The sequence below is a fragment of the Diadema setosum genome, unplaced genomic scaffold (assembly GCF_964275005.1).
Source record: "Diadema setosum unplaced genomic scaffold, eeDiaSeto1 scaffold_25, whole genome shotgun sequence".
Lineage (NCBI taxonomy): Eukaryota > Metazoa > Echinodermata > Echinoidea > Diadematoida > Diadematidae > Diadema > Diadema setosum.
The window spans coordinates 121,729-148,938 of record NW_027307652.1 but is presented as its reverse complement, the minus strand read 5'-3'; the positions used below and the strand labels follow the sequence as shown (position 1 = coordinate 148,938).

Sequence of the window (27,210 nt, the reverse complement as noted above, 5' to 3'; positions counted from 1 at the left end):
GTATGAAAAAACATGAGAAAAAGAGCGAGTGAAAGTGACAAAGAGTGAAAGGGCGTGTGACAGTGAGTGAGGCAGGTGTCGAAAGAGAGTGTGTGAACACCGAACCCTGATCATCTGTGTTTTGGTTATGATCTTATGTTTACGGCTTGCTCAATTTTTAGGTCTACATGTCCTGTCGTATGACCTCGTTTCTTAATGTCAGTATTTTACGTGTTTCTTTTGTATGAAAACTTGTTTTGTAATATCTATTGTCTCTTTTACAATGTAATTCTATGTGCAATTCAGTCGTATGACTGCAAAAAATGAATACTTCAGTAAAACACCATTTATCTATCTATCTATCTATCAACCTTGTACACCTATTTATAATTGCCACTCCTTTACGTCTCTTAGGCTACGGTCACAACTCAGAGCGGCGACCGACCGATTTGTAGCCTGCTTGGTCGCCGCTGAGATTTTGGCACTGCCCAGCAGTTTTTGGAGCTGTTGAGCAGGCCAACAGCCCCAGTGAAAATCGAGCAGTGCCCAAGCGATGATCTGTCGATGCCCTGTCGGTGACCTATCAGTTGCCGGCCGATTTTAGGTCAAACTTAGCGGAATGCAGGGATCCTCTCAGCGCAGAGTCCAATCAGTCACCGAGCGATGACCCGTCGGCAACTGAGCGGTCTCCCACCGGCCTCCTGTCAATTTTTTAAAAATCGACCAGCGGCCGACCGATGATTGGCAGGGCATCAGAGGTTTCCTGTCGGCGTACGGGCGGTGGCCCGTCGTTCCCTGCCTGGATGTTCTCATGAGCAATCTTTGGGACTGTCCATCGGGTATAAACAATAACGCTCTCTCTCTGCATCAGAGAGGTCAACGAGGTCTAAGATGTCGTTGATTCCACCTCAACTACTTCAACAACGAGATCCACAAGTCCAGCACCTTGCTCAGCTGAGGGAGAGGGTGGCGCACGCCCGTTACCATTATAATCTTGTGCTCGCAGCTCTCGCCGCCCTGGTGACAGATGAAGGAAGACGTGAGGAGCTCCTGCGAAGAACAAGAAGGAGGAGATGGTGGATGAGGCCGTGGATTGTCCAGAAACCAATCTATGGCCAGTGTGAGCAGCTCGTGGAGGAGCTCAGAATTGAAAATCCTGCAGACTTCAAGTCCTTCTTGCGGGTGGAGCCAGATCTTTTCTTCAAGCTGGTACGGCGAGTTGGTCCACGGATTGAGAAGAGTGCAAAGTAGTTTAGGAATTTCAAGTTCAAGTGATATATGTTTACGGATAATATCATGATGTGTAACTTTAAAGTTGAATGATTAGATAAGTCATACTTTTAATAGCACCACCTCTTTCTACATTATTAATAGGTAAATTCTTTAGTAATATGTGACGCTGCAGATAATTTAAATCCATTAAATGTATCTCTCAAGCCTTGCTTACGTGAGAGATGAAAGAGTACACACACATGTGTCACTAGATTTTACACAGAGGTTTGGGGCAATCGTTTGTCACGTCTTTTTTTTCCATATACACGCACTCAACTGATAAAGAAATCAGTTTTGCTAAAGTATGTGTAACATAATCTCAAGAGGTATTGCTAAATCTGGCCTACAATACTTGATGACAATTGTTGTTATTATCATATATTTATGGTCCTATTTCATTTTATTCTTTTCCTTGGTACAAACATACAATGTACTTTTAAAAAAGTTGTGCCCTGTGAATTCAATTCATCAGTCTTGGTGCCTATTAGATTCCATATCATATCAATATGTTTATTAATACTGGTGGATCGTGAGTGAAACATGCCTTTCCTTATAATTATTTCACGTTTTGTTGTCCCCGCCGAACGAGTTCGAGCAGGGGACTATGAAACGGGCTCCGTACGTGTGTGTGTCTGTGTGTCCGTGTGTCCGTCCGTCCGTCCGTCCGTGCGTCCGTCCGTGCGTGCGTCCGTGTGTGATCAAAATGTTCAAAATGCTACACCTTCGCCATTTCTAACCCGATTTTGATTCTGTTTGCTTTATATGATAGCACTACATGAGAGCTTTGAAACTTCTATACAGAATTTCAGTTGTGACCTTTGACCTTGACCTTTGACCTATATTGTACATTTTGCTTCAAAATGCTACTCCTTCGCCATTTCTAACCCGATTTTGATTCCGTTTGCTTTATATGATGGCACTAGGTGAGGGCTTCAAAACTTCTACACAGAATTTTGACCTTTGACTTCTTTGACCTTTGACCTTGATTTTTGACCTATATTGTACATTGCCTAGCAGGCCCATCCCACCTCCATTGAACAAAACTGTACAGCCAGCCGGGCACGCACAAACAAGCTCCGCCCACTTGGCCTGTCACTTAAATATTAAAGCAGCGATTGGTTGACCAAGGAGTTCTGGCTTGACATGGATAAAGTATGGATATTCTGTGTGTATGGATAAAGTATGGATCGATGTGCTGTGTGTATACATGTATACATGCGTATTTATTTGACATGCGTGCGGAGCGGTACGGTGTAAGATATTGAGTGTGGGGATCTGCGACATGCCGATTTTTTTGTTCTCCTTTAAATGTAATGAGAATGCCAGACAAATCTTCTTCGGCTCAAGCGATGTAAACTACGTGTATTTTGTACAAAAGGGACTGAATGTTTTGCTTCGACACAGCCGAAATTCGACTCTCGTACTTCGGCTTATCCAAATATTTCTTAGAGAAAATACATAGGGAAAAATCGGGACTTTTTATTTTGCTTCGACTTAAGTGATTTTCGACTCACTCGACGTCGACTTATCCGAGGTTTACTGTAGTTTGGGAATTTCAAGTTCAAGTGATATATATTTCCAGATAATATCATGATATGTAACTTTAAAGTTGAATGATTAGATAAGTCATACTATTTAATAGTACCACCTTTTACTACATTATTAATAAGTAAATTCTTTAGTAATATGTGACGCTGCAGATGATTTAAATCCATTAAATGTATCTCTCAAGCGTTGCTTACGTGAGAGATGAAAGAGTACACACACATGTGTCACTAGATTTTACACAGAGGTTTGGGGCAATCGTTTGTCACGTCTTTTTTTTCCATATACACGCACTCAACTGATAAAGAAATCAGTTTTGCTTAAGTATTATAACATAATCTCAAGAGGTATTTGCTGAACCTGGCCTACAATACTTGATGACAGTTGTTATTATTATCACATATTTATGGTCCTATTTCATTTTATTTTTTTCCTTGGTGCAAACATACAATGTACTTTTAAAAAAGTTGCGCCCTCTGAATTCAATTCGTCAGTCTAGGTGCCTATTAGATTCCACATCATATCAATATACATGTTTATTAATACTGGTGGATCGTGAGTGAAACATGCCTTTTCTTATCATTATTTCACGTTTTGTTTCTCCTTTTTGTAGAGGCGGAGCTCCATTGCAGCCTGGCCTGGCGCTTCCTATAACCACCGGTAACTCTTTTCGGTCTCTAGAGTTCAGCTTTCGGGTGGCGCACAATACAATCTCTATGTTCATCCCCGAGGTGTGCCAGGCCATCTCCATACCTGTTCCAGACGGCCCAGTTCCTCCTCCCCGTCTTGTCACTTTGAAGTGCTTTTCCTTTGCGCTTTTGGCATTTTCTTGTGAATGAAAATTGTTGGGAAAACCAGGCTGAGTTGATTACTTCGTTCAGAAATCTTACTGTTTCTCTTGGCGAGTGCTGGACAGCTCTTTATATAATCTGGGGAACGCCGCTGTAAATCAAGCAGTCGCTGCCCGGACGCCGGTCAGTTTTTGACTCACCGACCAGTGACTGACCGGTGACCAACCAATCTCCCATCCGTCATCGAGTGGCCACTGCTCGGCAACTGATTCTCTTAGGGCTTAATTTTCTTTTTATCTAAACTGCCCAACGGCGACCGCTCGATTAGATCGGTGACCGCTCGATTAGGTCGGTGCCTGGGCGGTGCCTGGGCAGTACCTGGGCAGTGCCTGGGCAGTGGCTGCCCAGGCACCGAGCGTATTTTGGACGGCGACTAGAAATCGAGTGGACACCGCAGAAATTTTAAATCCGCGCTAAAACTTCAGCTGCGACCAACCGATGCCCTAAAAATCAGCAGTGCCTGGTCGGTCACCGTTCGGCGACTGACCGATATTGGCTAAAAACTCGCCGAGCGGTCGCCGAGCGGTTGCCGAGCAGGCCCGAGCAGGCTGATTTTGGGGGTTGTGACCGTAGCCTATCATAACTATTACACCCCTCAAGTTTAAAACCTTTGTTTTAGCAGATACAGATGGTGCTGTTATATTCTCATTGAGAGTTGTATAGTGATTTCACTGATTAATAAATTGTTCTGTTAAAAGCACCCCATAGTTATCACCTGCGTGTGATACATTATGTACAGCACGTCAATAAAACATGCATATTAATAATTGAATATAATAGTATTCAATTGTCAACGAATGTTGTTGGTAAATCGTGTGGAGTCATATCTCAGGAAGTTAGAATGTGGCTGTTTGGTATGATGAGAGTGTGTTTGGTGCGCATTCCAGTTACATAAGGATAATGGTATCTTGTCACATGCAACACGTCACGAGGCCTACCTTCCAACATGTGCATTAGGCATGTGATCCCTCTTTATCGTTTGATGAAATCAGATAAACGCTTCCATGGTGGTAGAACATTGGTTGATTATAAGGTTTCACGTCCACTGCGTATTCTTTCTAGGATAAGTGTGTGGCCCTGAAAAGGTCCTATCCAATCCTGACATTTCGGCAAGCATGTTCTTGCCATTCTCAAGGGAAGGTTATTACTTGTTGATAAAAAAAAAAAAAAATAAAAAAAATGAACATTCCCCATTAAGTTGCAAAGGCCCCTCCCCCCTTTAAGGAATTCCTGGAGCTGCCCCTGCTGTGAGTGTGCACCCTAAGACCAGAGGTCTTCAAATTTGTGAGCATCTAAACAAAGGAATAAATTCTGTGTAACCAGTGACCTAAAACCGATGACTGCTTTTGCCTCATTTTTGTGACAGCAAGAACAATACTTAATGATCACCACATGATAGCACCCAATTCACACACAAAGGCAACACAAAGAGGTGAACCTTTATTACAAAATATACTCGATGAGAACGTACGCAAATGGAACACATTGCTACACATGTACAGGCATGCTTTTTTGGGTCACACTTATTGAGTAGGAGTAAGAAGCAGTCTCTTATAATTGAGGACCTGTGAAAAGTGAATAGAATGCATTCTGACATTGATATGCTGCACACGTCAGCTCTTTACCAATGTCACCACTACTTGATCATGAGATGACGAACAATAATATTTAAAAAACAATATGAAGAATTTCATACTTATGGATGAAGCTGTTATGTTTCTCAAACAGTTTGTGTGTGTGTGTGTGTGTGTGTGTGTGTTTGTGTATGTATACATGTATGTGTGTTCCATGAACCATCCACAGCTTAACATTAAATTAACACCAAATTACAAAAGTGAGCTTGCTTTGAATGAAATATGGTGGGGGGAAAAAATCTACAAATTAAGTTGTTACTAATGTCAAAGGGATCACTGATTAAAAGTCCCATAGACGTGAATGTGAGAATTCATCATCACTCAGTCTATTCTTAGATAAAAACATTTCTTTATCAGCATTACATTTTAGGAATGGAAAGAGACAGGTATGGAAAAGACAGGGCAAGAGAGAGAAGGGGAAAGGGTGAGAGACGACAAAATATAATTTCTTATTTTTTTTTTAATAATTGGTTTATAACCATGATTTTTTCCTAGTCTATTTATTTTACATTCCATGACAACACATGATTAGACGAGGAAGATTCCGTGTAGGCCTACACAGTCACAAAATGCAACATTTATGACCTTTGACCCTAATTTACATACCCAAGATGTTGTCCGATCTAGTAGTTGTTATTTTATGAAATAAGGTACGTGACATGAACTAAACATGAGCAAAATATGGGGGGGTGATAGGGCGTGTTTTTTTTTTTTTTTTGAGTTATTGCAAAGAAAGTTGCAGAAAGAAAGAAATATCTCAATACATAGAAGATAAGCTTTAATTTCAACCAAGTTTTTTATCGTAATCCCGACATCGTATGAAAAAAACAAAGGTAAACGTAAAGATAGCGCAAAGTCTCGGCTACAACATATTAAAATCTGGGAGAAATTCACCGAAGGGTAAGTGAGCTAGTGCTCGATAAAGACAATCATGTCAATTCTCACATTAAAAAAAATTCCCTCCCATAGAGATTACACGTCATAACGAAGATACAAAAAGAAGTACATATGACCTTTGACCTCAATTTGCACAGACAAGATGGCATCTGAGTAAAAAGTAGTTATTTTGTGAAATGATCCTTGTAACATGGTCTTTGCGTGTGCAAAATGTGGGAAAGATAGGACATGTATTCACTAAGATACAGGGTGAAACACTTATGACCTTTGACCCTAGTTTACATACCCAAGACGGTGTCCGATCAAGTAGTTATTTTATGAAATAATGTACGTGACATGAACTAAACATGTGCAAAATATGGGGGTGATAGGGCGTGTTTGTCTTGAGTTATTGCAAAGAAAGTTGCACAAAGAAAGAAATATCTCAATACATAGAAGATAAGCTTTAATTTCAACCAAGTTTTTTATCGTAATCCCGACATCGTATGAAAAAACGAAGGTTGACGTAACGATAGCGCAAAGTCTCAGCTACAACATATAAAAATCTGGGAGAAATTCACTGAAGGGTAAGTGAGCTAGCGCTCGATAAAGACAACCATGTCAATTTTCACGTTAGAAAAAATTCCCCCCAATAGAGATAACACGTCATAACGAAGATACAAAAAGAAGTACATATGACCTTTGACCTCAATTTGCACAGACAAGATGGCAACTGAGTAAAAAGTCGTTATTTTGTGAAATGATCCTTGTAACATGGTCTTTGCGTGTGCAAAATGTGGGAAAGATAGGACATGTATTCACTAAGATACAGGGTGAAACACTTATGACCTTTGACCCTAGTTCACACACCCAAGATGGCGTCCGATCAAGTAGTTGTTATTTTATGAAATAATGTACGTGACATGAACTAAACATGTGCAAAATATGGGGGTGATAGGGTGTGTTTGTCTTGAGTTATTGCAAAGAAAGTTGCAGAAAGAAAGAAATATCTCATTACATAGAAGATAAGCTTTAAGTTCAACCAAGTTTTTTATCGTAATCCCGACATCGTATGAAAAAAAAAAAGGTAAACGTAAAGATAGCGCAAAGTCTCGGCTACAACATATTAAAATCTGGGAGAAATTCACCGAAGGGTAAGTGAGCTAGTGCTCGATAAAGACAATCATGTCAATTCTCACATTAAAAAAATTCCCTCCCATAGAGATTACACGTCATAACGAAGATACAAAAAGAAGTACATATGACCTTTGACCTCAATTTGCACAGACAAGATGGCATCTGAGTAAAAAGTAGTTATTTTGTGAAATGATCCTTGTAACATGGTCTTTGCGTGTGCAAAATGTGGGAAAGATAGGACATGTATTCACTAAGATACAGGGTGAAACACTTGTGACCTTTGACCCTAGTTTACATACCCAAGACGGTGTCCGATCAAGTAGTTATTTTATGAAATAATGTACGTGACATGAACTAAACATGTGCAAAATATGGGGGTGATAGGGCGTGTTTGTCTTGAGTTATTGCAAAGAAAGTTGCACAAAGAAAGAAATATCTCAATACATAGAAGATAAGCTTTAATTTCAACCAAGTTTTTTATCGTAATCCCGACATCGTATGAAAAAACGAAGGTTGACGTAACGATAGCGCAAAGTCTCAGCTACAACATATAAAAATCTGGGAGAAATTCACTGAAGGGTAAGTGAGCTAGCGCTCGATAAAGACAATCATGTCAATTTTCACGTTAGAAAAAATTCCCCCCAATAGAGATAACACGTCATAACGAAGATACAAAAAGAAGTACATATGACCTTTGACCTAAATTTGCACAGACAAGATGGCAACTGAGTAAAAAGTAGTTATTTTGTGAAATGATCCTTGTAACATGGTCCTTGCGTGTGCAAAATGTGGGAAAGATAGGACATGTATTCACTAAGATACAGGGTGAAACACTTATGACCTTTGACCCTAGTTCACATACCCAAGATGGCGTCCGATCAAGTAGTTGTTATTTTATGAAATAATGTACGTGACATGAACTAAACATGTGCAAAATATGGGGGTGATAGGGTGTGTTTGTCTTGAGTTATTGCAAAGAAAGTTGCAGAAAGAAAGAAATATCTCAATACATAGAAGATAAGCTTTAATTTCAACCAAGTTTTTTATCGTAATCCCGACATCGTATGAAATAACGAAGGTTGACGTAACGATAGCGCGAAGTCTCAGCTACAACATATTAAAATCTGGGAGAAATTCACCAAAGGGTAAGTGAGCTAGTGCTCGATAAAGACAATCATGTCAATTTTCACATTTAAAAAAATTCCCTCCCATAGAGATTACACGTCATAACGAAGACACAAAAAGAAGTACATACGACCTTTGACCTAAATTTGCACAGACAAGATGGCAACTGAGTAAAAAGTAGTTATTTTGTGAAATGATCCTTGTAACATGGTCTTTGCGTGTGCAAAATGTGGGAAAGATAGGACATGTATTCACTAAGATACAGGGTGAAACACTTATGACCTTTGACCCTAATTTACATACCCAAGATGGTGTCCGATCAAGTAGTTGTTATTTTATGAAATAATTCACATGACATGAACTGAACATGTGCAAAATATGGAAGTGATAGAGGCCGTTTTTCTTGAGTTATTGCAAAGAAAGTTGCAGAAAGAAAGATATATCTCAATACATCAGAGATGAGCCTGAATTTCAACCCAATTTTTTGACGTGATTCTGACATCGTATGAAAAAACAAGGGGAACACTTACGGTAGCCTAAAGTCTCAGCTACAACATATTAAAATCTGGGAGAAATTTACCGAAGCTTAAGTGAGCTAGTGCTCGATAAAGATAGTCATGTCAATTTTCATTTCCAGAAAAACTGCACTCCTATAGAGATAACACGTAAACTGGTCAAATTTGGCAAGATTACTTTCAATCCATTTTTACGAGGTGATACCGTTATCCAATCAAAATGTTGTAATTTTATGTTTGAAAGAACATTAAATAAGCTACATCATACTGAAATCTGGGTGAAAATTGACAGAAGACTCGTGAGATACGCTCGAATGAACTTGAAATATGATGACGTCATTTGGAAAATTTACTTTTTTTACTTTATTAAGAAATTTGATATCTCTTAATCATTTTGTCAGCATTGCCACCTCATGAAATGACATGTACAACTCATCAGCTTTCAAAATGTGTACAGAAAATGGGGGGTCACCGTCCATCCTGACGAGTAAAATCGGATTTAAAATTGTCATTTTTTTGGCATAGTTGCACTGTATATCGCCATTGACGCGCGCGCGGAATTTCAACTTTGACGGGCCCGTATGACGTCATATTGAGTCGGATTGACTTGAAACTTGGTAGAAATATTCCTTGACATTTCAGGCAGCCGATAAATGTGAAAAAACGGGAAATTTCTATTGCATATGAGCTGTGCGTGCGCATATGAGTGCGCGCGTACGCGTCCGCCCAAATTTTTCAATTTTTCAAAAAATGCTCCAAATGGTCTGAAACATGTGCAAAAAAAATTTGAGCTCGATTTGAGCATACAAATATTTCAACGCGCGCGTACGCGCACGTTTTAAGGTATAGATGAATTTTGAGAATATGAGTAGAATGCACTTGACGTGAAATATATGTGACGTAAATTTCATTGAAAAACTCGATTCCATTAATGAGATATGATTGAGAATGTGTTTTCACATAATGACGTCATAGTGACGTCACGGTCGACTGATCACCATGATATTAGTTCGATTGCCGTCTTTGGGAGACGATACATATATGGTATAAGTTTGACATTGAAAGGCAACGCACTTTCTGAGCTAATCTCTGCACAAATTTTGTCCAGAAACAAAGAAAGAAAGATTCCGTACAGATACAGAAGGTGATCCGAGAGGATACTCGGATCACCTAACAAAGAATCCGTACAGATACAGAAGGTGATCCGAGAGGATACTCGGATCACCTAACTAGACTCGGAATTTGTCAAGACTGACAAATTAGGTGATCCGATTTTTTTTTTTTTTAATCAATGATTCGAGTCCTGATCGCAATAGGCATGCCCAGGCTTTTTGTGTGCTGGAGCGCTCTTTCACGTTGATTAGGTGATAGTTTTGGTGTATGTGTGTGTGTGTATGTATAAGTTTATATGGGTGTAACTCGCGGGTGTGGGGTATGTGTGTGTGCGTGTATGTGTGTGTGTGCGTGTGTGTGTGGGTGTGTATGTGGAAGTGTACTCTTTGAGAGTCGGGGGGGGGGTAGTGGTGTGTAGAACATGTGTTAAAGTCTCAACTGGAGGAGTGCTCTAGCATATGGAAGTGCCTGGATGGGGTGAATAGGGCGAAGGGGGAAAAAAAAAAAAAAAATGCATACTTTATATACGCTTATTTTCTCCTGCAATATTTCATTTTTTTTGTATTAAATGTATATATTTTATGTATGTATGGTATAAAACTTATGTTAACTTATTTCATGATTTATATTCTTCATTTATGCACCTCTATCTTTATGTATGTCCGAAAACAAATTTTATGTATATTTTATACATGACAATAAATTATCTTGAATCTTGAATCTTGAATATAGGTTTCATCTGTGTTTAGAGACATTGGCCGTGTGATATTTGGATTCTCATTTACAAAAGAGAGTCAGGTCTACCATCTTTGGTACCAAATTCGGTATAAACCAGGGAGGTACCTCCCTGGTATAAACTATAACGAAGATACAGAATGAAGTACATTTGACCATTGACCCAACTTTGCACAGCCAAGATGGCATCTGAGCAAAAAGTGGTTATTTTGTGAAATGATTCTTGTAACATGGTCTTTGCGTGTGCAAAATATTGGAAAGATAGGACATGTATTCACCAAGATACAGGTTGAAACATTTATGACCTTTGACCCTAATTTACATACCCAAGATGGTGTCTGATCAAGTAGTTGTTATTTTATGAAATAATGTACGTGACATAAACTAAACATGTGCAAAATATGGGGGTGATAGGGGCTGTTTTTCTAGAGTTATTGCAAAGAAAGTTGCAGAAAGAAAGAAATATCTCAATACATCGAAGATAAGTTTGATTTCAACCAAGTTTTTTGACGTGATCTCGGCGTCGTATGAAAAGATGGAGCGAATATCGACGATAGCCCAAAGTCTCAGCTACAACATATTAAAATCTGGGAGAAATTCACCGAGGAGTAAGTGAGCTAGTGCTCGATAAAGACCGTCATGTCAATTTTCATTTCCAGAAAAATTCCCTCCCATAGAGATAACACGTAAACTGGTTAAATTTGACAAGGTTACATTATATCCATTTTCACGAGGTGAAGACATCATCCGATTAAAATTTTGATGAACAAAACTTAAAGAGTATTAAATTGGCTACAACATACTAAAATCTGGAAGAAATTCACCGAAGGATAAGTGAGCTAGTCGTCGATAAAGACAATCATGTCAATTTTCACATCTAGAAAAAGTCCCTCCCATACAGATAACACGTCATAACGAAGATACAGGAAGAAGTACATATGACCTTTGACCCCACTTTGCACAGCCAAGATGGCATCTGAGCAAAAAGTGGTTATTTTGTGAAATGATCCTTGTAACATGGTCTTTACGTGTGCAAAATATGGTAAAGATAGGACATGTATTCACCAAGATACAGGATGAAACATTTATGACCTTTGACCCTAATTTACATACCCAAGATGGTGTCCGATCAAGAAGTTGTTATTTTATGAAATAATGTACGTGACATGAACTAAACATGTGCAAAATATGGGATTGATAACCATTGTTGTTCTTCATCTATTGCACAGAATGTAGTAGAAAGAAAGAAAAATAAAGAAAAAATTATGTTACTTTATAGAAATTTGAAGGAGAAGCATTAAAAAATCAGAAAAAGATAAAGTTAGGAAGGGAGATTAAGACTAAATAAAGAAAAAGAAGAAAAAAGAGTTTGGAAAAAAAAATAAAAAAATATTGGCAAGGGTGAGGCTCGAACCAGGGACCTTAGGATTACGAGTCGGATGCGCTATGCAATGACCTATTTCATGCTCCATAGGCCCTGTGTATTAAGCAAAATGACGCTGCATCGAAGCCACGTGCCATTTTCAACCAAGTTTTTCGACGTGATGCCGGCCTCGTATGAAAAAATGGAGGGCACACTCACGATAGCCCAAAGTCTCAGCTACAACATACTAAAATCTGGGAAAAATTCACCGAAGCATAAGTGAGCTAATGCTCGAAAAAGATAGTCATGTCAATTTTCACTGCCAGAAAAACTGCTCTCCCATAGAGATAACACGTAAACTGGTCAAATTTGACAAGATTACTTTTAATCCATTTTTACGAGGTGATGCCGCCATCCAATCAAAATGTTGTTAATACATTAATGAAAGAACATTTAATAAGCTACAACATACTGAAATCTGAGTGAAAATTGGCAGAGGATAAGTGAGATACGCCCAAGTAAACTTGAAAATTGATGACGTCATTTTGAAAATTTACTTTTTTTACTTTATTAAGAAATTTGATATCTTTTAATCACTTTTTCAGTATCGCCAACCCATAAACTGACATGTACAACTCATCAGCTTTCAGAATATGTAAAGAAAATGGGGGGTCACCGTCCATCCTGACGAGTAAAATCGGATTTAAAATTGGCGGTTTTTGGGCATTGTTGTACTGTATATCGCCATTGACGCGCGCGCGGAATTTCAACTTTGACAGTCCCGTATGACGTCATATTGAGTCGGATTGACTTGAAACTTGCTAGAAATGTTCCTTGACTTTTCAGACATCCGATAAATGAAAAAAATCGGGAAATTTCTGTTGCATATGAGCTGTACGTGCGTATATGTGCGCGCGCGTACGCGTCCGTCCAATTTTTTCAATTTTTCAAAAAATGCTGCAAATGGTCTGAAACGTGTGCAAAAAAAATTTGAGCTCGATTTGAGCATACAAATATTTCAACGCGCGCGTACGCGCACGTTTTAAGAGAAAATATGAATTTTGAGAATATGAGTAGAATGCGCATAACTTGAAATATATGTGACGTAAATTTCATTGAAAAACTCTATTCCATTAGTGAGATATGATTGAGAATGTGTTTTCATATAATGACGTCACAGTGACGTCACGGTCGACTGATCACTATTATACATTAGATCTGTCGTCTTTGGGACATGATACATATATGGTATAATTTTGAAATTGATAGGAAGAGGACTTTCTGAGCTAACCTCTACACAAATTTTGTCCAGAAATAAAGAAGAAGAAGAAGAAGAAGAACCAACTAGAGATTGTAATTTGTCATCACTGACAAATTAAGGTGATCCGATCTTTTTTTTTAATCAATGATTCAAGTCCTGATCGCAATAGGCATGACCATGCAGGTTTCATCTGTGGTCAGAGACATTGGCCGTGTGATGTTTGGATTCTCATTTAGAAAAGGGAGTCATATCTGCTATCTTTGGTACCAAATCTGTATACACTATAACGAAGATACAACAACAAGTACATATGACCTTTGACCCCACTTTGCACAACCTAGATGGCATCTGAGCAAAAAGTGGTTATTTTGTGAAATGATTCTTGTAACATGATCTTTGCGTGTGCAAAATATGGGAAAGATAAGACATGTATTCACCAAGATACAGGATGAAACATTTGTGACCTTTGACCCTAATTTACATACCCAAGATGTTGTCCGATCAAGTAGTTGTTATTTTATGAAATAATGTACGTGACATGAACTAAACATGTGCAAAATATTGGAGTGATAGGGGCTGTTTTTCTTGAGTTATTGCAAAGAAAGTTGCAGAAACATAGAAATATCTCAATACATCGAAGATAAGCTTTAATTTCAACCAAGTTTTTTAACATGATTCCGACATTGTATGAAGAATGGAAGGCACACATTCGATAGCGCACAGTCTCAGCTACAACATATTAAAATCGAGGAGAAATTCACCAAAGGGTAAGTGAGCTAGTGCTCGATAAAGACAATCATGTCAATTTTCACATTTAAAAAAATTCCCTCCCATAGAGATACCACGTCATAACGAAGATAAAGAAAGAAGTACATATGACCTTTGACCCAACTTTGCATAGACAAGATGGCATCTGAGCAAGAAGTAGTTATTTTGTGAAATTATCCTTGTAACATGGTCTTTACGTGTGCAAAATATGGGAAAGATAGGACATGTATTCACAAAGATACAGGATGAAATATTTATGACCTTTGACCCTAATTTACATACCCAAGATGGCGTCTGATCAAGTAGTTGTTATTTTATGAAATAATGTTCGTGACATGAACTAAACATGTGCAAAATATGGTGGTGATAGGGTATGTTTTTCTTGAGTTATTGCATATAAAGTTGCGAAAAGAAAGAAATATTTCAATACATCGAAGATAAACTTTAATTTCAACCAAGTTTTTTGACGTGATCCCGACATCGTATGAAAAAACGAAGGACACGTTTACGATAGCCCAAAGTCTCAGCTACAACATATCAAAATCTTGTAGAAATTCACCGAAGCATAAGTGAGCTAGTGCTCGATAAAGATAGTAATGTCAATTTTCATTTCCAGAAAAACTGCACTGCCATAGAGATTACACGTAAACTGGTCAAAGTTGACAAGGTTACTTTCAATCCATTTTTACGAGGTGATGCCGTCATTAAATCAAAATTGTGTTTTTACATTTATGAAAGAACATTTCATAAGCTACAACATATTGAAATTTGGGTGAAAAATGGCAAAGGATAAGTGAGATACGCTCGAGTAAACTTGGAATTTGATGACGTCATTTTGAAAATTTACTTTTTTGACTTTATTAAGAAATTTGATATCTTTTAATCATTTTGTAAGCATAGCCAACCCATGAAATAACATGTACAACTCATCAGCTTTCAGAATATGTCAAGAAAATGGGGGGTCACCGTCCATCCTGACGAGTAAAATCCGATTTAAAATTGGCGGTTGTTTGGCATAGTTGCACTGTGTATCCCCATTGACGCACGCGCGGAATTTTGAGTTTGACGGGCCCGTATGACGTCATATTGAGTCGGATCGACTTGAAACTTGGTAGAAATATTCCTTGACATTTTGGACATCCCATCCGTGTAAAAAAACTGAAAATTTCTATTGCATACTAGCTGTGCGTGCGAATATGTGCGCGCGCGTACGCGTCCGTCCAATTTTTTCAATTTTTAAAAAAATGCTCCAAATGATCTGAAACGTGTGCAAAAAAATTTTGAGCTCGATTTGAGCATACAAATATTTCAACGCGCGCGTACGCGCGCGTTTTAAGATAAATATGAATTTTTGAGAAAATGAGTAGAACCCGCTTGACTTGAAATATATGTGACGTAATTTACATTAAAAAATTCCATTCCATTTATGAGATATGCATGAAAATGTGTTTTCATATAATGACGTCATAGTGACGTCACGGTCGACTGATCACTATGATTTTACTTGCGCTGTCGTCTTTGCGACATGATACATATATGGTATAAGTTTGACATTGATAGGCAATGCACTTTCTGAGCTAACTCTTGCACAACTTTTGCGGAGAAATAAAGAAACTAGAGATTGTAATTTGTCATCACTGACAAATTAAGGTGATCCGATTTTTTTTTATCAATGATTCGAGTCCTGATCGCAATAGGCATGACCATACAAGTTTCATCTGTGTTTAGAGACATTGGCCGTGTGATGTTTGCATTCTCATTTAGCAAAGGGAGTCATATCTGCCATGTTAGGTACCAAATTCTGTATACACTATAACGAAGAAACAGCAACAAGTACATATGACCTTTGACCCACCTTTGCACTCCCAAGATTGCATCTGATGAAATAGTGGTTATTTTGTGAAATGATTCTCGCGACATCGTCTATACGTGTGAAAAATATGGGAAAGGTAGGACAGGAATTCACTAAGATACACGATGAAACATTTATGACCTTTGACCCTAATTTACATACCCAAGATGTTGTCCGATCTAGTAGTTGTTATTTTATGAAATAATGTACGAGACATGAACTAAACATGTGCAAAATATGGGGGTGATAGGGCGTGTTTTTCTTGAGTTATTGCAAAGAAAGTTGCAGAAAGAAAGAAATATCTCAATACATAGAAGATAAGCTTTAATTTCAACCAAGTTTTTATCGTAATCCCGACATCGTATGAAAAGACGAAGTAAACAAAACGATAGCGCAAAGTCTCAGCTACAACATATTAAAATCTGGGAGAAATTCACCGAAGCATAAGTGAGCTAGTGCTCGATAAAGACAGTCATGTCAATTTTCACATTAAAAAAAAATTCCCTCCCATAGAGATAACACGTCATAACGAAGATACAAAAAGAAGTACATATGACCTTTGACCTCAATTTGTACAGACAAGATGGCATCTGAGTAAAAAGTAGTTATTTTGTGAAATGATCCTTGTAACATGGTCTTTGCGTGTGCAAAATATGGGAAAGATAGGACATGTATTCACTAAGATACAGGGTGAAACACTTATGACCTTTGACCCTAATTTACATACCCAAGATGGTGTCCGATCAAGTAGTTGTTATTTTATGAAATAATTCACGTCACATGAACTAAACATGTGCAAAATATGAAAGTGATAGAGGCCGTTTTTCTTGAGTTATTGCAAAGAAAGTTGCAGAAAGAAAGAAATACTTCAATACATGGAAGATAAGCTTTAATTTCAACCAAGTGTTTTGACGTGATGCAGACATCGTATGAAAAAACGAAGGGCACACTTACGATAGCCCTACGTCTCAGCTACAACATATTAAAATCTTAGAGAGATTCACCGAAGCATAAGCGAGCTAGTGCTCGATAAAGATAGTCATGTCAATTTTCATTTCCATAAAAACTGCACTCCCATAGAGTTAACACGTAAACTGGTCAAATTTGACAAGATTACATTCAATCCATTTTTACGAGGTGATACCGTCATCTAATCAAAATACCGTTATTATGTTAATGAAAGAGCATTTAATAAGCTACAACATACTGAAATCTTGGTGAAAATTGACAAAGGATTAGTGAAATACGCTGGAATGAACTTGAAATTTGATGACGTCATTTTGAAAATTTACTTTTTTTACTTTATTAAGAAATTTAATATCTTTTAATCATTTTGTCAGCATTGCCACCCCATGAAATGACATGTACAACTCATCAGCTTTCAAAATATGTACAGAAAATGGGGGGTCACCGTCCATCCTGACGAGTAAAATCGGATTTAAAATTGGCAGTTTTTTGGCATAGTTGCACTGTATATCGCCATTGACGCGCGCGCGGAATTTCAACTTTGACGGGCCCGTATGACGTCATATTGAGTCGGATCGACTTGAAACTTGGTAGAAATATTCCTTGACATTTCAGTCATCCGATAAGTGTAAAAAAACGGGAAATTTCTATTGCATATGAGCTGTGCGTGCGTATATGTGCGCGCGCGTACGCGTCCGTCCAATTTTTTCAATTTTTCAAAAAATGCTCCAAATGATCTGAAACGTGTGCAAAAAAAATTTGAGCTCGATTGGAGCATGTCAATATTTTAACGTGCGCGTACGCGCACGGTTTAAGTGTAAACTGAAATTTGAGAAAATGTGTAGAGTGCGCTTGATTTGAACTATATGTGACGTAAATTTCATAGAAAAATTCCATTCCATTAATGAGATATTAATGAAAATGTGCTTTCATATAATGACGTCATAGTGACGTCACGGTCCATTGATCACAATGATTTTACAAAATCTGTCGTCTTTGTGACATGATACATATATGGTATAATTTTGAAATTGATAGGCAGAGGACTTTCTGAGTTAATCTCTGCACAACTTTTGTCCAGAAATAAAGAATCAGTACAGATACAGAAGGTGATCCGAAGGATACTCGGATCACCTAACAAAGAATCCGTACAGATACAGAAGGTGATCCGAGAGGATTCTCGGATCACCTAACTAGACTTGGAATTTGTCAAGACTGACAAATTAGGTGATCCGATCTTTTGAAAATCAGTGGTTTGAGTTTTGATCCCAATATAGGCATGACTATACAGGTTTCATCTGTGTTTAGGGATATTGGCTGTGTGATGTTTGGATACTGATTTTGAAAAGGGAGTCAGGTCTGCCATCTATGGTACCAAATTCCGTTCACACTATAACGAGGATACAGAATGAAGTATATTTGATCATTGAGCCCACTTTGCACAGCCAAGATGGCATCTGAACAAAAAGTGATTACTTTGTGAAATGATCGATGTGACATGGTCTTTGCGTGTGCAACATATGGGAGAGATAGGACATGTATTGACTAAAATACAGGATGAAACATTTATGATCTTTGACCCTTATTTACATGTCAAGACGGTGTCTGATCAAGTAGTTGTTATTTTATGAAATAATGTACGTACCATGAACTAAACATGTGCAAAATATGGGGGTGATAGGGGCTATTCTTCTTGAGTTATTGCAAAGAAAATTGGAGAAAGAAAGAAATATGAAAATACATCGAAGATAACCTTTAATTTTAACCACGTTTTTGGACGTGATCCCGACACCGTATGAAAAACAAAGGGGACACGTACGATAGCGCAAAGTCTCAGCTACAACATATTAAAATCTGGGAGAAATTCGCCGAAGGGTAAGTGAGCTAGTACTCTTTTCGAAAATCAATGATTTGAGTCCTGATCCCAATAGGCATGACCGTAAAGGTTTCATCTGTGGTTATGGACATTGGCCATGTGATATTTGGATTCTCATTCAGAAAAGAGAGTCAGGTCTGCCATCTTTGGTACCAAAGTCGGTATACACTATAACGAAGATACATAATGAAGTATATTTGACCATTGACCCCACTTTGCACAGCTAAAATGGCATCTAAGAAAAAACTGGTTATTTTGTGAAATGATCTTGGTAACGTGGTCTTTGTGTGTGCAAAATATTGGAAAGATAGGACATGTATTCACCAAGATACAGGATGATAAATTTATGACCTTTGACCCTAATTTACCTACCCAAGATTCTTGTGACATCGTCTATACGTGTGCAAAATATGGGAAAGATAGGACATGTATTCACGAAGATACAGGATGAAACATTTATGACCTTTGACCCTAATTTACATACCCAAGATTGTGTCTGATCAAGTAGTTGTTATTTTATGAAATAATGTACTTGACACGAACTAAACATGTGCAAAATATGGGGTTGATAACCACTGCTGGTGTTGATCTATTGCACAGAAAGTAGACTTAAGAAAGAAAAAATAAAGAAAAAATGAAGTTATTTTATAGAAATTTTAATAAGCATAAAAAAAAATCAGAAAAAGATAAAGTAAGGAAGGGAGGATAAGACTAACTAAAGAAAAAAGTGTTTAAAAAAAAAGTGAAAAAAAATATTGGCAGGGGTGAGCCTCGAACCGGGGCCCTTTGGATTACGAGTCGGATGCGCTATGCACTGACCTATTTCATCCTCCATAGGTCCTGTGTATTAAGCAAAATGACGCTGCATCGAAGCCAAGCGCAAATTTTAGCCAAGTTTTTTGACGTGATGCCGACGTCGTATGAAAAAATAGAGGGCACACTTACGATAGCCCAAAGTCTTAGCTACAACATATTAAAATTTGGGAGAAATTCACCGAAGCATAAGTGAGCTAGTGCTCGATAAAGATAGTCATGTCAATCTTCATTTCCAGAAAAACTGCACTCCCATAGACATAACACGTAAACTGGTCAAATTTGACAAGATTACTTTCAATCCATTTTCACGAGGTGATGCCGTCATCCAATCAAAATGTTGTTATTATATTAATGAAAGACCATTTAATAAGCTACTACATACTGAAATCTGATTGAAAATTGGCGAAGGATTAGTGAGATACGTTCGAGTGAACTTGAAATTTGATGACGTCATTTTGAAAATTTACTTTTTTTACTTTATTAAGAAATTTGATACCTTTTAATCATTTTGCCAGCATCGCTAACCCATAAAATGACATGTACAACTCATCAGCTTTCAAAATATGTAAAGAAAATGGGGGGTCATCGTCCATCCTGACGAGTAAAATCGGATTTAAAATTGGCGGTTTTTTGGCATAGTTGCACTGTATATCGCCATTGACGCGCGCGCGGAATTTCAACTTTGACGGACCCGTATGACGTCATATTGAATCGGATTGACTTGAAACTTGGCAGAAATATTCCTTGATATTTCAGGCATCCGATAAGTGTGAAAAAACGGGAAATTTCTATGACATATGAGCTGTGCGTGCGCATATGCGCGCGCGCGTACGCGTCCGTCCAATTTTTTCAATTTTTCAAAAAATGCTCTAAATGGTCTGAAACGTGTGCAAAAAAATTTTGAGCTCGATTGGAGTATGCAAATATTTCAACGCGCGCGTACGCGCACGTTTTTAGAGAAAATATGAATTTTGAGAATATGAGTAGAATGCGCATAACTTGAAATATATGTGACGCAAATTTCATTGAAAAATTCCATTCCATTAATTAGATATGATTGAGAATGTGTTTTCATATAATGACGTCATAGTGACGTCACGGTCGACTGATCACAATGATACATTAGATTTGTTGTCTTTAGGACATGATGCATACATGATATAATTTTGAAATTGATAGGCAGAGTACTTTCTGAACTAACATCTGCACAACTTTTGGGGAGAAATAAAGAAATAAATAAAGAAGAACTAGAGATTGTAATTTGTCATTACTGACAAATTAAGGTGATCCGATTTTTTTTTAATCAATGATTCGAGTCCTGATCGCAATAGGCATGACCATACAAGTTTCGTCTGTGTTTAGAGACATTGGCCGTGTGATGTTTGGATTCTCATTTAGAAAAGGGAGTCATATCTGCCATCTTTGGTACCAAATTCTGTATACACTGAATAACGAAGATACAGCAACAAATACATATGACCCTTGACCCATCTTTACACTCCCAAGATGGCATCTGAGGAAAAAGTGGTTATTTTGTGAAATGATTCCTGCGACATCGTCTATATACGTGTGCAAAATATGGCAAAGATAGGACAGGTATTCACCAAGATACAAAATGCAACATTTGTGACCTTTGACCCTTATTTACATACCCAAGATATTGTCCAATCAAGTAGTTGTTATTGCATGAAATAATGTACGTGACATAAACTAAACATGTGCAAAATATGGGGGTGATAGGGTGTGTTTTTCTTGAGTTATTGCCAGAAAAGTTGCAGAAAGAAAGAAATATCTGAATACATCGAAGATAAGCTTTAATTTTAACCAAGATTTTTCACGTGATTCCAACATTGTATGAAAACACAAAGGGCACATAACGATAGCGCAAAGTCTCAGCTACAACATATTAAAATCTGGGAGAAATTCACTGAAGGGTAAGTGAGCTAGTCGTCGATAAAGACAATCATGTCAATTTTCATATCTAGAAAAATTCCCTCCCATAGAGATAACACGTAATAACGAAGATACAGGAAGAAGTACATATGACCTTTCACCCCACTTTGCACAGACAAGATGGCATCTGAGCAAAAAGTCGTTATTTTGTGAAATGATTCTTGTAACATGGTCTTTACGTGTGCAAAATATGGGAAAGATAGGACATGTATTTACTAAGATACAGGATGAAATATTTATGACCTTTGACCCTAATTTACATACCCAAGATGGTGTCCGATCAAGTAGTTGTTATTTCATGAAATAATGTACGTAACATGAACTAAACATGTGCAAAATATGGTGGTGATAGGGGCTGTCTTTCTTGAGTTATTGCAAAGAAAGTTGCAGAAAGAAAGAAATATTTCAATACATCGAAGATAAGCTTGAATTTCAACCAAGTTTTTGGACGTGATGCCGACGTCGTATGAAAAAACGAAGGGCACACTTACGATAGCCCAAAGTCTCAGCTACAACATATTAAAATTTGGAAGAAATTTACCGAAGCATAAGTGAGCTAGTGCTGGAGAAAGATAGTCATGTCAATTTCAATTTCCAGAAAAACTGCACTCCCATAGAGATAACACGTAAACTGGTCAAATTTGACAAGATTACTTTCAATCCATTTTTACGAGGTGATGCCGTCATCCAATCAAAATGCTGTTATTATATTAATGAAAGAGCATTTAATAAGCTACAACATACTGAAATTTGTGTGAAAATCGGCAAAGGATAAGTGAAATACGCTCGAGTGAACTTGAATTTTGATGACGTCATTTTGAAAATTTACTTTTTTTACTTTATTAAGATATTTGATATCTTTTAATCATTTTTTCAGCATCGCCAACCCATGAAATGACATGTACAACTCATCAGCTTTCAGAATATGTAAAGAAAATAGGGGGTCACCGTCCATCCTGACGAGTAAAATCGGATTCAAAATTGGCGGTTTTTTGGCATAGTTGCACTGTATATCGCCATTGACGCGCGCGCGGAATTTCAACTTTGACGGGCCCTTATGACGTCATATTGAGTCGGATTGACTTGAAACTTGGTAGAAATATTCCTTGACTTTTCAGGTATCCGATCGAAGTGAAAAAACGGGAAATTTCTATTGCATATGAGCTGTGCGTGCACATATGTGCGCGCGCGTACGCGTCCGTCCAATTTTTTCAATTTTTCAAAAAATGCTCTAAATGGTCTGAAACGTGTGCAAAAAAGTTTTGAGCTCGATTGGAGTATACAAATATTTCAACGCGCGCGTACGCGCACGTTTTAAGGGTAGAGATGGATTTTGAGAATATGAGTAGAATGCACATAACTTAAAATATATGTGACGTAAATTTCATTGAAAAATTGCATTCCAGTAATGAGATATGATAGAGAATGTGTTTTCATATAATGACGTCATAGTGACGTCACGGTCAACTGATCACAATGATGCATTAGATTTGTTGTCTTTAGGACATGATGCATACATGGTATAATTTTGAAATTGATAGGCAGGGGACTTTCTGAGCTAACCTCTGCACAACTTTTGGGGAGAAATAAAGAAACAAACAAAGAAGAAGAATAAAGAATCAGTACAGATACAGAAGGTGATCCGAGAGGATACTCGGATCACCTAAAGAAGAAAGAATCCGTACAAAAACAGAAGGTGATCCGAGAGGATACTCGGATCACCTAACTAGACTTGGAATTTGTCAAGACTGACAAATTAGGTGATCTGATTTTTTTTTAATCAATGATTCGAGTCCTGATCGCAATAGACATGACCATATACGTTTCATCTGTGTTTAGAGACATTGGCCGTGTGATATTTGGATTCTCATTTAGAAAAGAGAGTCAGGTCTGCCATCTTTGGTACCAAATTCGGTATACACTATAACGAAGATACAGAATGAAGTATTTTGACCATTGACCCAAATTTGCACAGCCAAGATGGCATCTGAGCAAAAAGTGGTTATTTTGTGAAATGATTCTTGTATTAACATGGTCTTTACGTGTGCAAAATATGGGAAAGATAGGACATGTATTCACCAAGATACAGGTTGAAACATTTATGACCTTTGACCCTAATTTACATACCCAAGATGGTGTCTGATCAAGTAGTTGTTATCTTATGAAATAATGTACGTGACATGAACTAAACATGTGCAAAATATGGGGATGAAAGGGGCTGTTTTTCTCGAGTTATTGCAAAGAAAGTTGCAGAAAGAAAGAAATATCTCAATACATCGAAGATAAGTTTGATTTCAACCAAGTTTTTTGACGTGATCTCGGCGTCGTATGAAAAATTGAAGAAAACAATGGCGATAGCCCATAGTCTCAGCTACAACATATTAAAATCTGGGAGAAATTCACCGAAGAGTAAGTGAACTAGTGCTCGATAAAGACCGCCATGTCAATTTTCATTTCCAGAAAAATTCCCTCCCATAGAGATAACACGTAAACTGGTTAAATTTGACAAGGTTACATTATATCCATTTTCACGAGGTGAAGACATCATCCGATTAAATCTTTGATGAACAGAACTTTAAGAGTATTAAATTGGCTACAACATACTAAAATCTGGAAGAAATTCACCGAAGGGTAAGTGAGCTAGTCGTAGATAAAGACAATCATGTCAATTTTCACATCTAGAAAAATTCCCTCCCATAGAGATAACACGTCATAATGAAGATAAAGAAAGAAGTACATATGACCTTTGACCCTACTTTGCACAGACAAGATGGCGTCTGAGCAAAAAGTGGTTATTTTGTGAAATGATTCTTGTAACATGGTCTTTACGTATGCAAAATATGGGAAAGATAAGACATGTATTCACCAAGATACAGGATGAAACATTTTTGACCTTTGACCCTAATTTACATACCCAAGAAGGTGCCCGATCAAGTAGTTGTTATTTTATGAAATAATGTACGTGACATAAACTAAACATGTGCAAAATATTGGTCTGATAGAGCTTGTTTTTCTTGAGTTATTGCAAAGAAAGTTGCAGAAAGAAAGGAATATGAAAATACATCGAAGATAAGCTTTAATTTCAACCAAGTTTTTGGGCATGATGCCGACTCCGTATGAAAAAACAAAGGGCACATTCACGATAGCCCAAAGTCTCAGCTACAACATACTAAAATATGGGAGAAATTCACCGAAGCATAAGTGAGCTAGTGCTCGATAAAGATAGTCATGTCAGTTTTCATTTCCAGAAAAACTGCACTCCCATAGAGATAACACGTAAACTGGTCAAATTTAACAATGTTACTTTTAATCCCTTTTTACGAGGTGATGCCGTCATCCAATCAAATTGTTGTTATTATATATCTGAAAGACCATTTAATAAGCTACAACATATTGAAATTTGGACGAAAATCAACTAAAGAATAAGTGAGATATGCTTGATTGAACTTGAAATTCGATGACGTCATTTTGAAAATTTACTTTTTTAACTTTATTAAGAAATTTGATATATTTTAATCATTTTTCCAGCATTGCCAACCCATGAAATGACATGTACAACTCATCAGCTTTCAGAATATGTAAAGAAAATGGGGGGTCACTGTCCATCCTGACGAGTAAAATCGGATTTGAAATTGGCAGTTTTTTTGGCATTGTTGCACTGCATATTGCCATTGACGCGCGCGCGGAATTTCAACTTTGACGGACCCGTATGACGTCATTTTGAGTGGGATTGACTTGAAACTTGGTAGAAATATTTCTTGACATTTCAGACATCCGATCAAAGTGAAAAAACGGGAAATTTTCATTGCATATGAGCTGTGCGTGCGTATATGTGCGCGCGCGTACGCGTCCGTCCAATTTTTTCAATTTTTCAAAAAATGCTCCAAATGGACTGAAACGTGTGCAAAAAAATTTTGAGCTCGATTTGAGCATACAAATATTTCAACGCGCGCGTACGCGCACGTTTCAAGAGTGAATATGAATTTTGAAGATATGAATAGAATGCGCTTGACTTGAAACATATGTGACGTAAATTTCATTGAACAATTTCTTTCCATAAATGAGATATGCATGAAAATGTGTTTTCATATAATGACGTCATAGTGACGTCACGGTCGACTGATCACTATGATTTTACTTGCGTTGTCGTCTTTAGGACATGATACATACATGGTATAATTTTGAAATCGATAGGAACAGGACTTTCTGAGCTAACCTCTGCACAACTTTTGGGGAGAAATAAAGAAAAAGAAGAAGAAAGAATCCGTACAGAAACAGAAGGTGATCCGAGAGGATACTCGGATCACCTAACTAGACTCGGAATTTGTCAAGACTGACAAATTAGGTGATCCGATCTCTTCGAAAATCAATGATTTGAGTCCTGATCCAAATATTCATGACCATACAGGTTTCATCTGTGTTGACGGGACATTGGCTGTGTGATGTTTGGATTCTCATTTAGAAAAGGGAATGAGACCTGCCATCTTTGGTACCGAATTCCGTATACACTAACGGAAATACAGAATGAAGTATATTTGACCTTTGACCTCACTTTGCACACCTAAGATGGCGTCTAAGCAAAAAGTGATTATTTTATGAAATGATTCTTGTAACATGGTCTTTGCGTGTGCAAAATATGGGAAAGATAGGACATGTATTCACCAAGATACAGGATGAAACATTTATGACCTTTGACCCTAATTTACGTACCCAAGATGGTGTCCGATCAAGTAGTTGTTGTATTATGAAATAATGTACGTGACATGTACTAAACATGTGCAAAATATGGGACTGATAGCCATTGTTGTTGTTCATCTATTGCACAGAAAGTAGTAGAAAGAAAGAAAAATAAAGAAAAAATCATGTTATTTTATAGAAATTTGAAGGAGAAGCATAAAAAAAATCAGAAAAAGATAAAGTAAGGAAAGGGAGATTAAGATTAACTAAAGAAAAAGAAGAAAAAAGTGTTTAAAAAAATAAAAAAAAAATATTGGCAGGGGTGAGCCTCGAACCAGGGACCTTAGGATTACGAGTCGGATGCGCTACGCAATGACCTATTTCATTCTCCATAGCCCCTGTGTATTAAGCAAAATGACGCTGCATCGAAGCCTCGTGTCATTTTCAACCAAGATTTTCGACGTGATACCGACGTCATGTGAAAAAATGGAGGTCACACTTGAGATAGCCCACAGTCTCAGCTACAACATACTAAAATCTGGGAGAAATTCACCGAAGCATAAGTGAGCTAGTGCTCGAAAAAGATAGTCATGTCAATTTTCATTTCCAGAAAAACTGCACTTCCATAGAGATAACACGTAAACTGGTCAAATTTGACAAGATTACTTTCAATCCATTTTTACGAGGTGATGCCGTCATCTAATCAAAATGTTGTTATTATATTAATGAAAGAGCATTTAGTAAGCTACAACATACTGAAATTTGGTTACAAATTGGCAAAGGATAAGTGAGATACGCTCGAGTGACCTTGAAATTTGATGACGTAATTTTGAAATTTACTTCTTTTATTTTATTAAGAGATTTGATATCTTTTAATCACTTTTCCAGCATCGCCA

The 27,210-nt window shown here is 37.5% G+C and overlaps 1 protein-coding gene across 1 annotated transcript; it reads left to right on the top strand.

Annotated features, from left to right (window-relative positions):
• Positions 1 to 411: 411 nt before the first annotated feature.
• On the top strand, positions 412 to 4,966 carry LOC140245734 (uncharacterized). The gene is made up of 2 exons (XM_072325265.1): positions 412 to 1,188; positions 3,410 to 4,966. The coding sequence occupies exons 1-2, from the start codon at positions 871 to 873 to the stop codon at positions 3,458 to 3,460; spliced, it is 369 nt and encodes a 122-aa protein (XP_072181366.1). The 5' UTR covers positions 412 to 870; the 3' UTR covers positions 3,461 to 4,966.
• Positions 4,967 to 27,210: the final 22,244 nt, after the last annotated feature.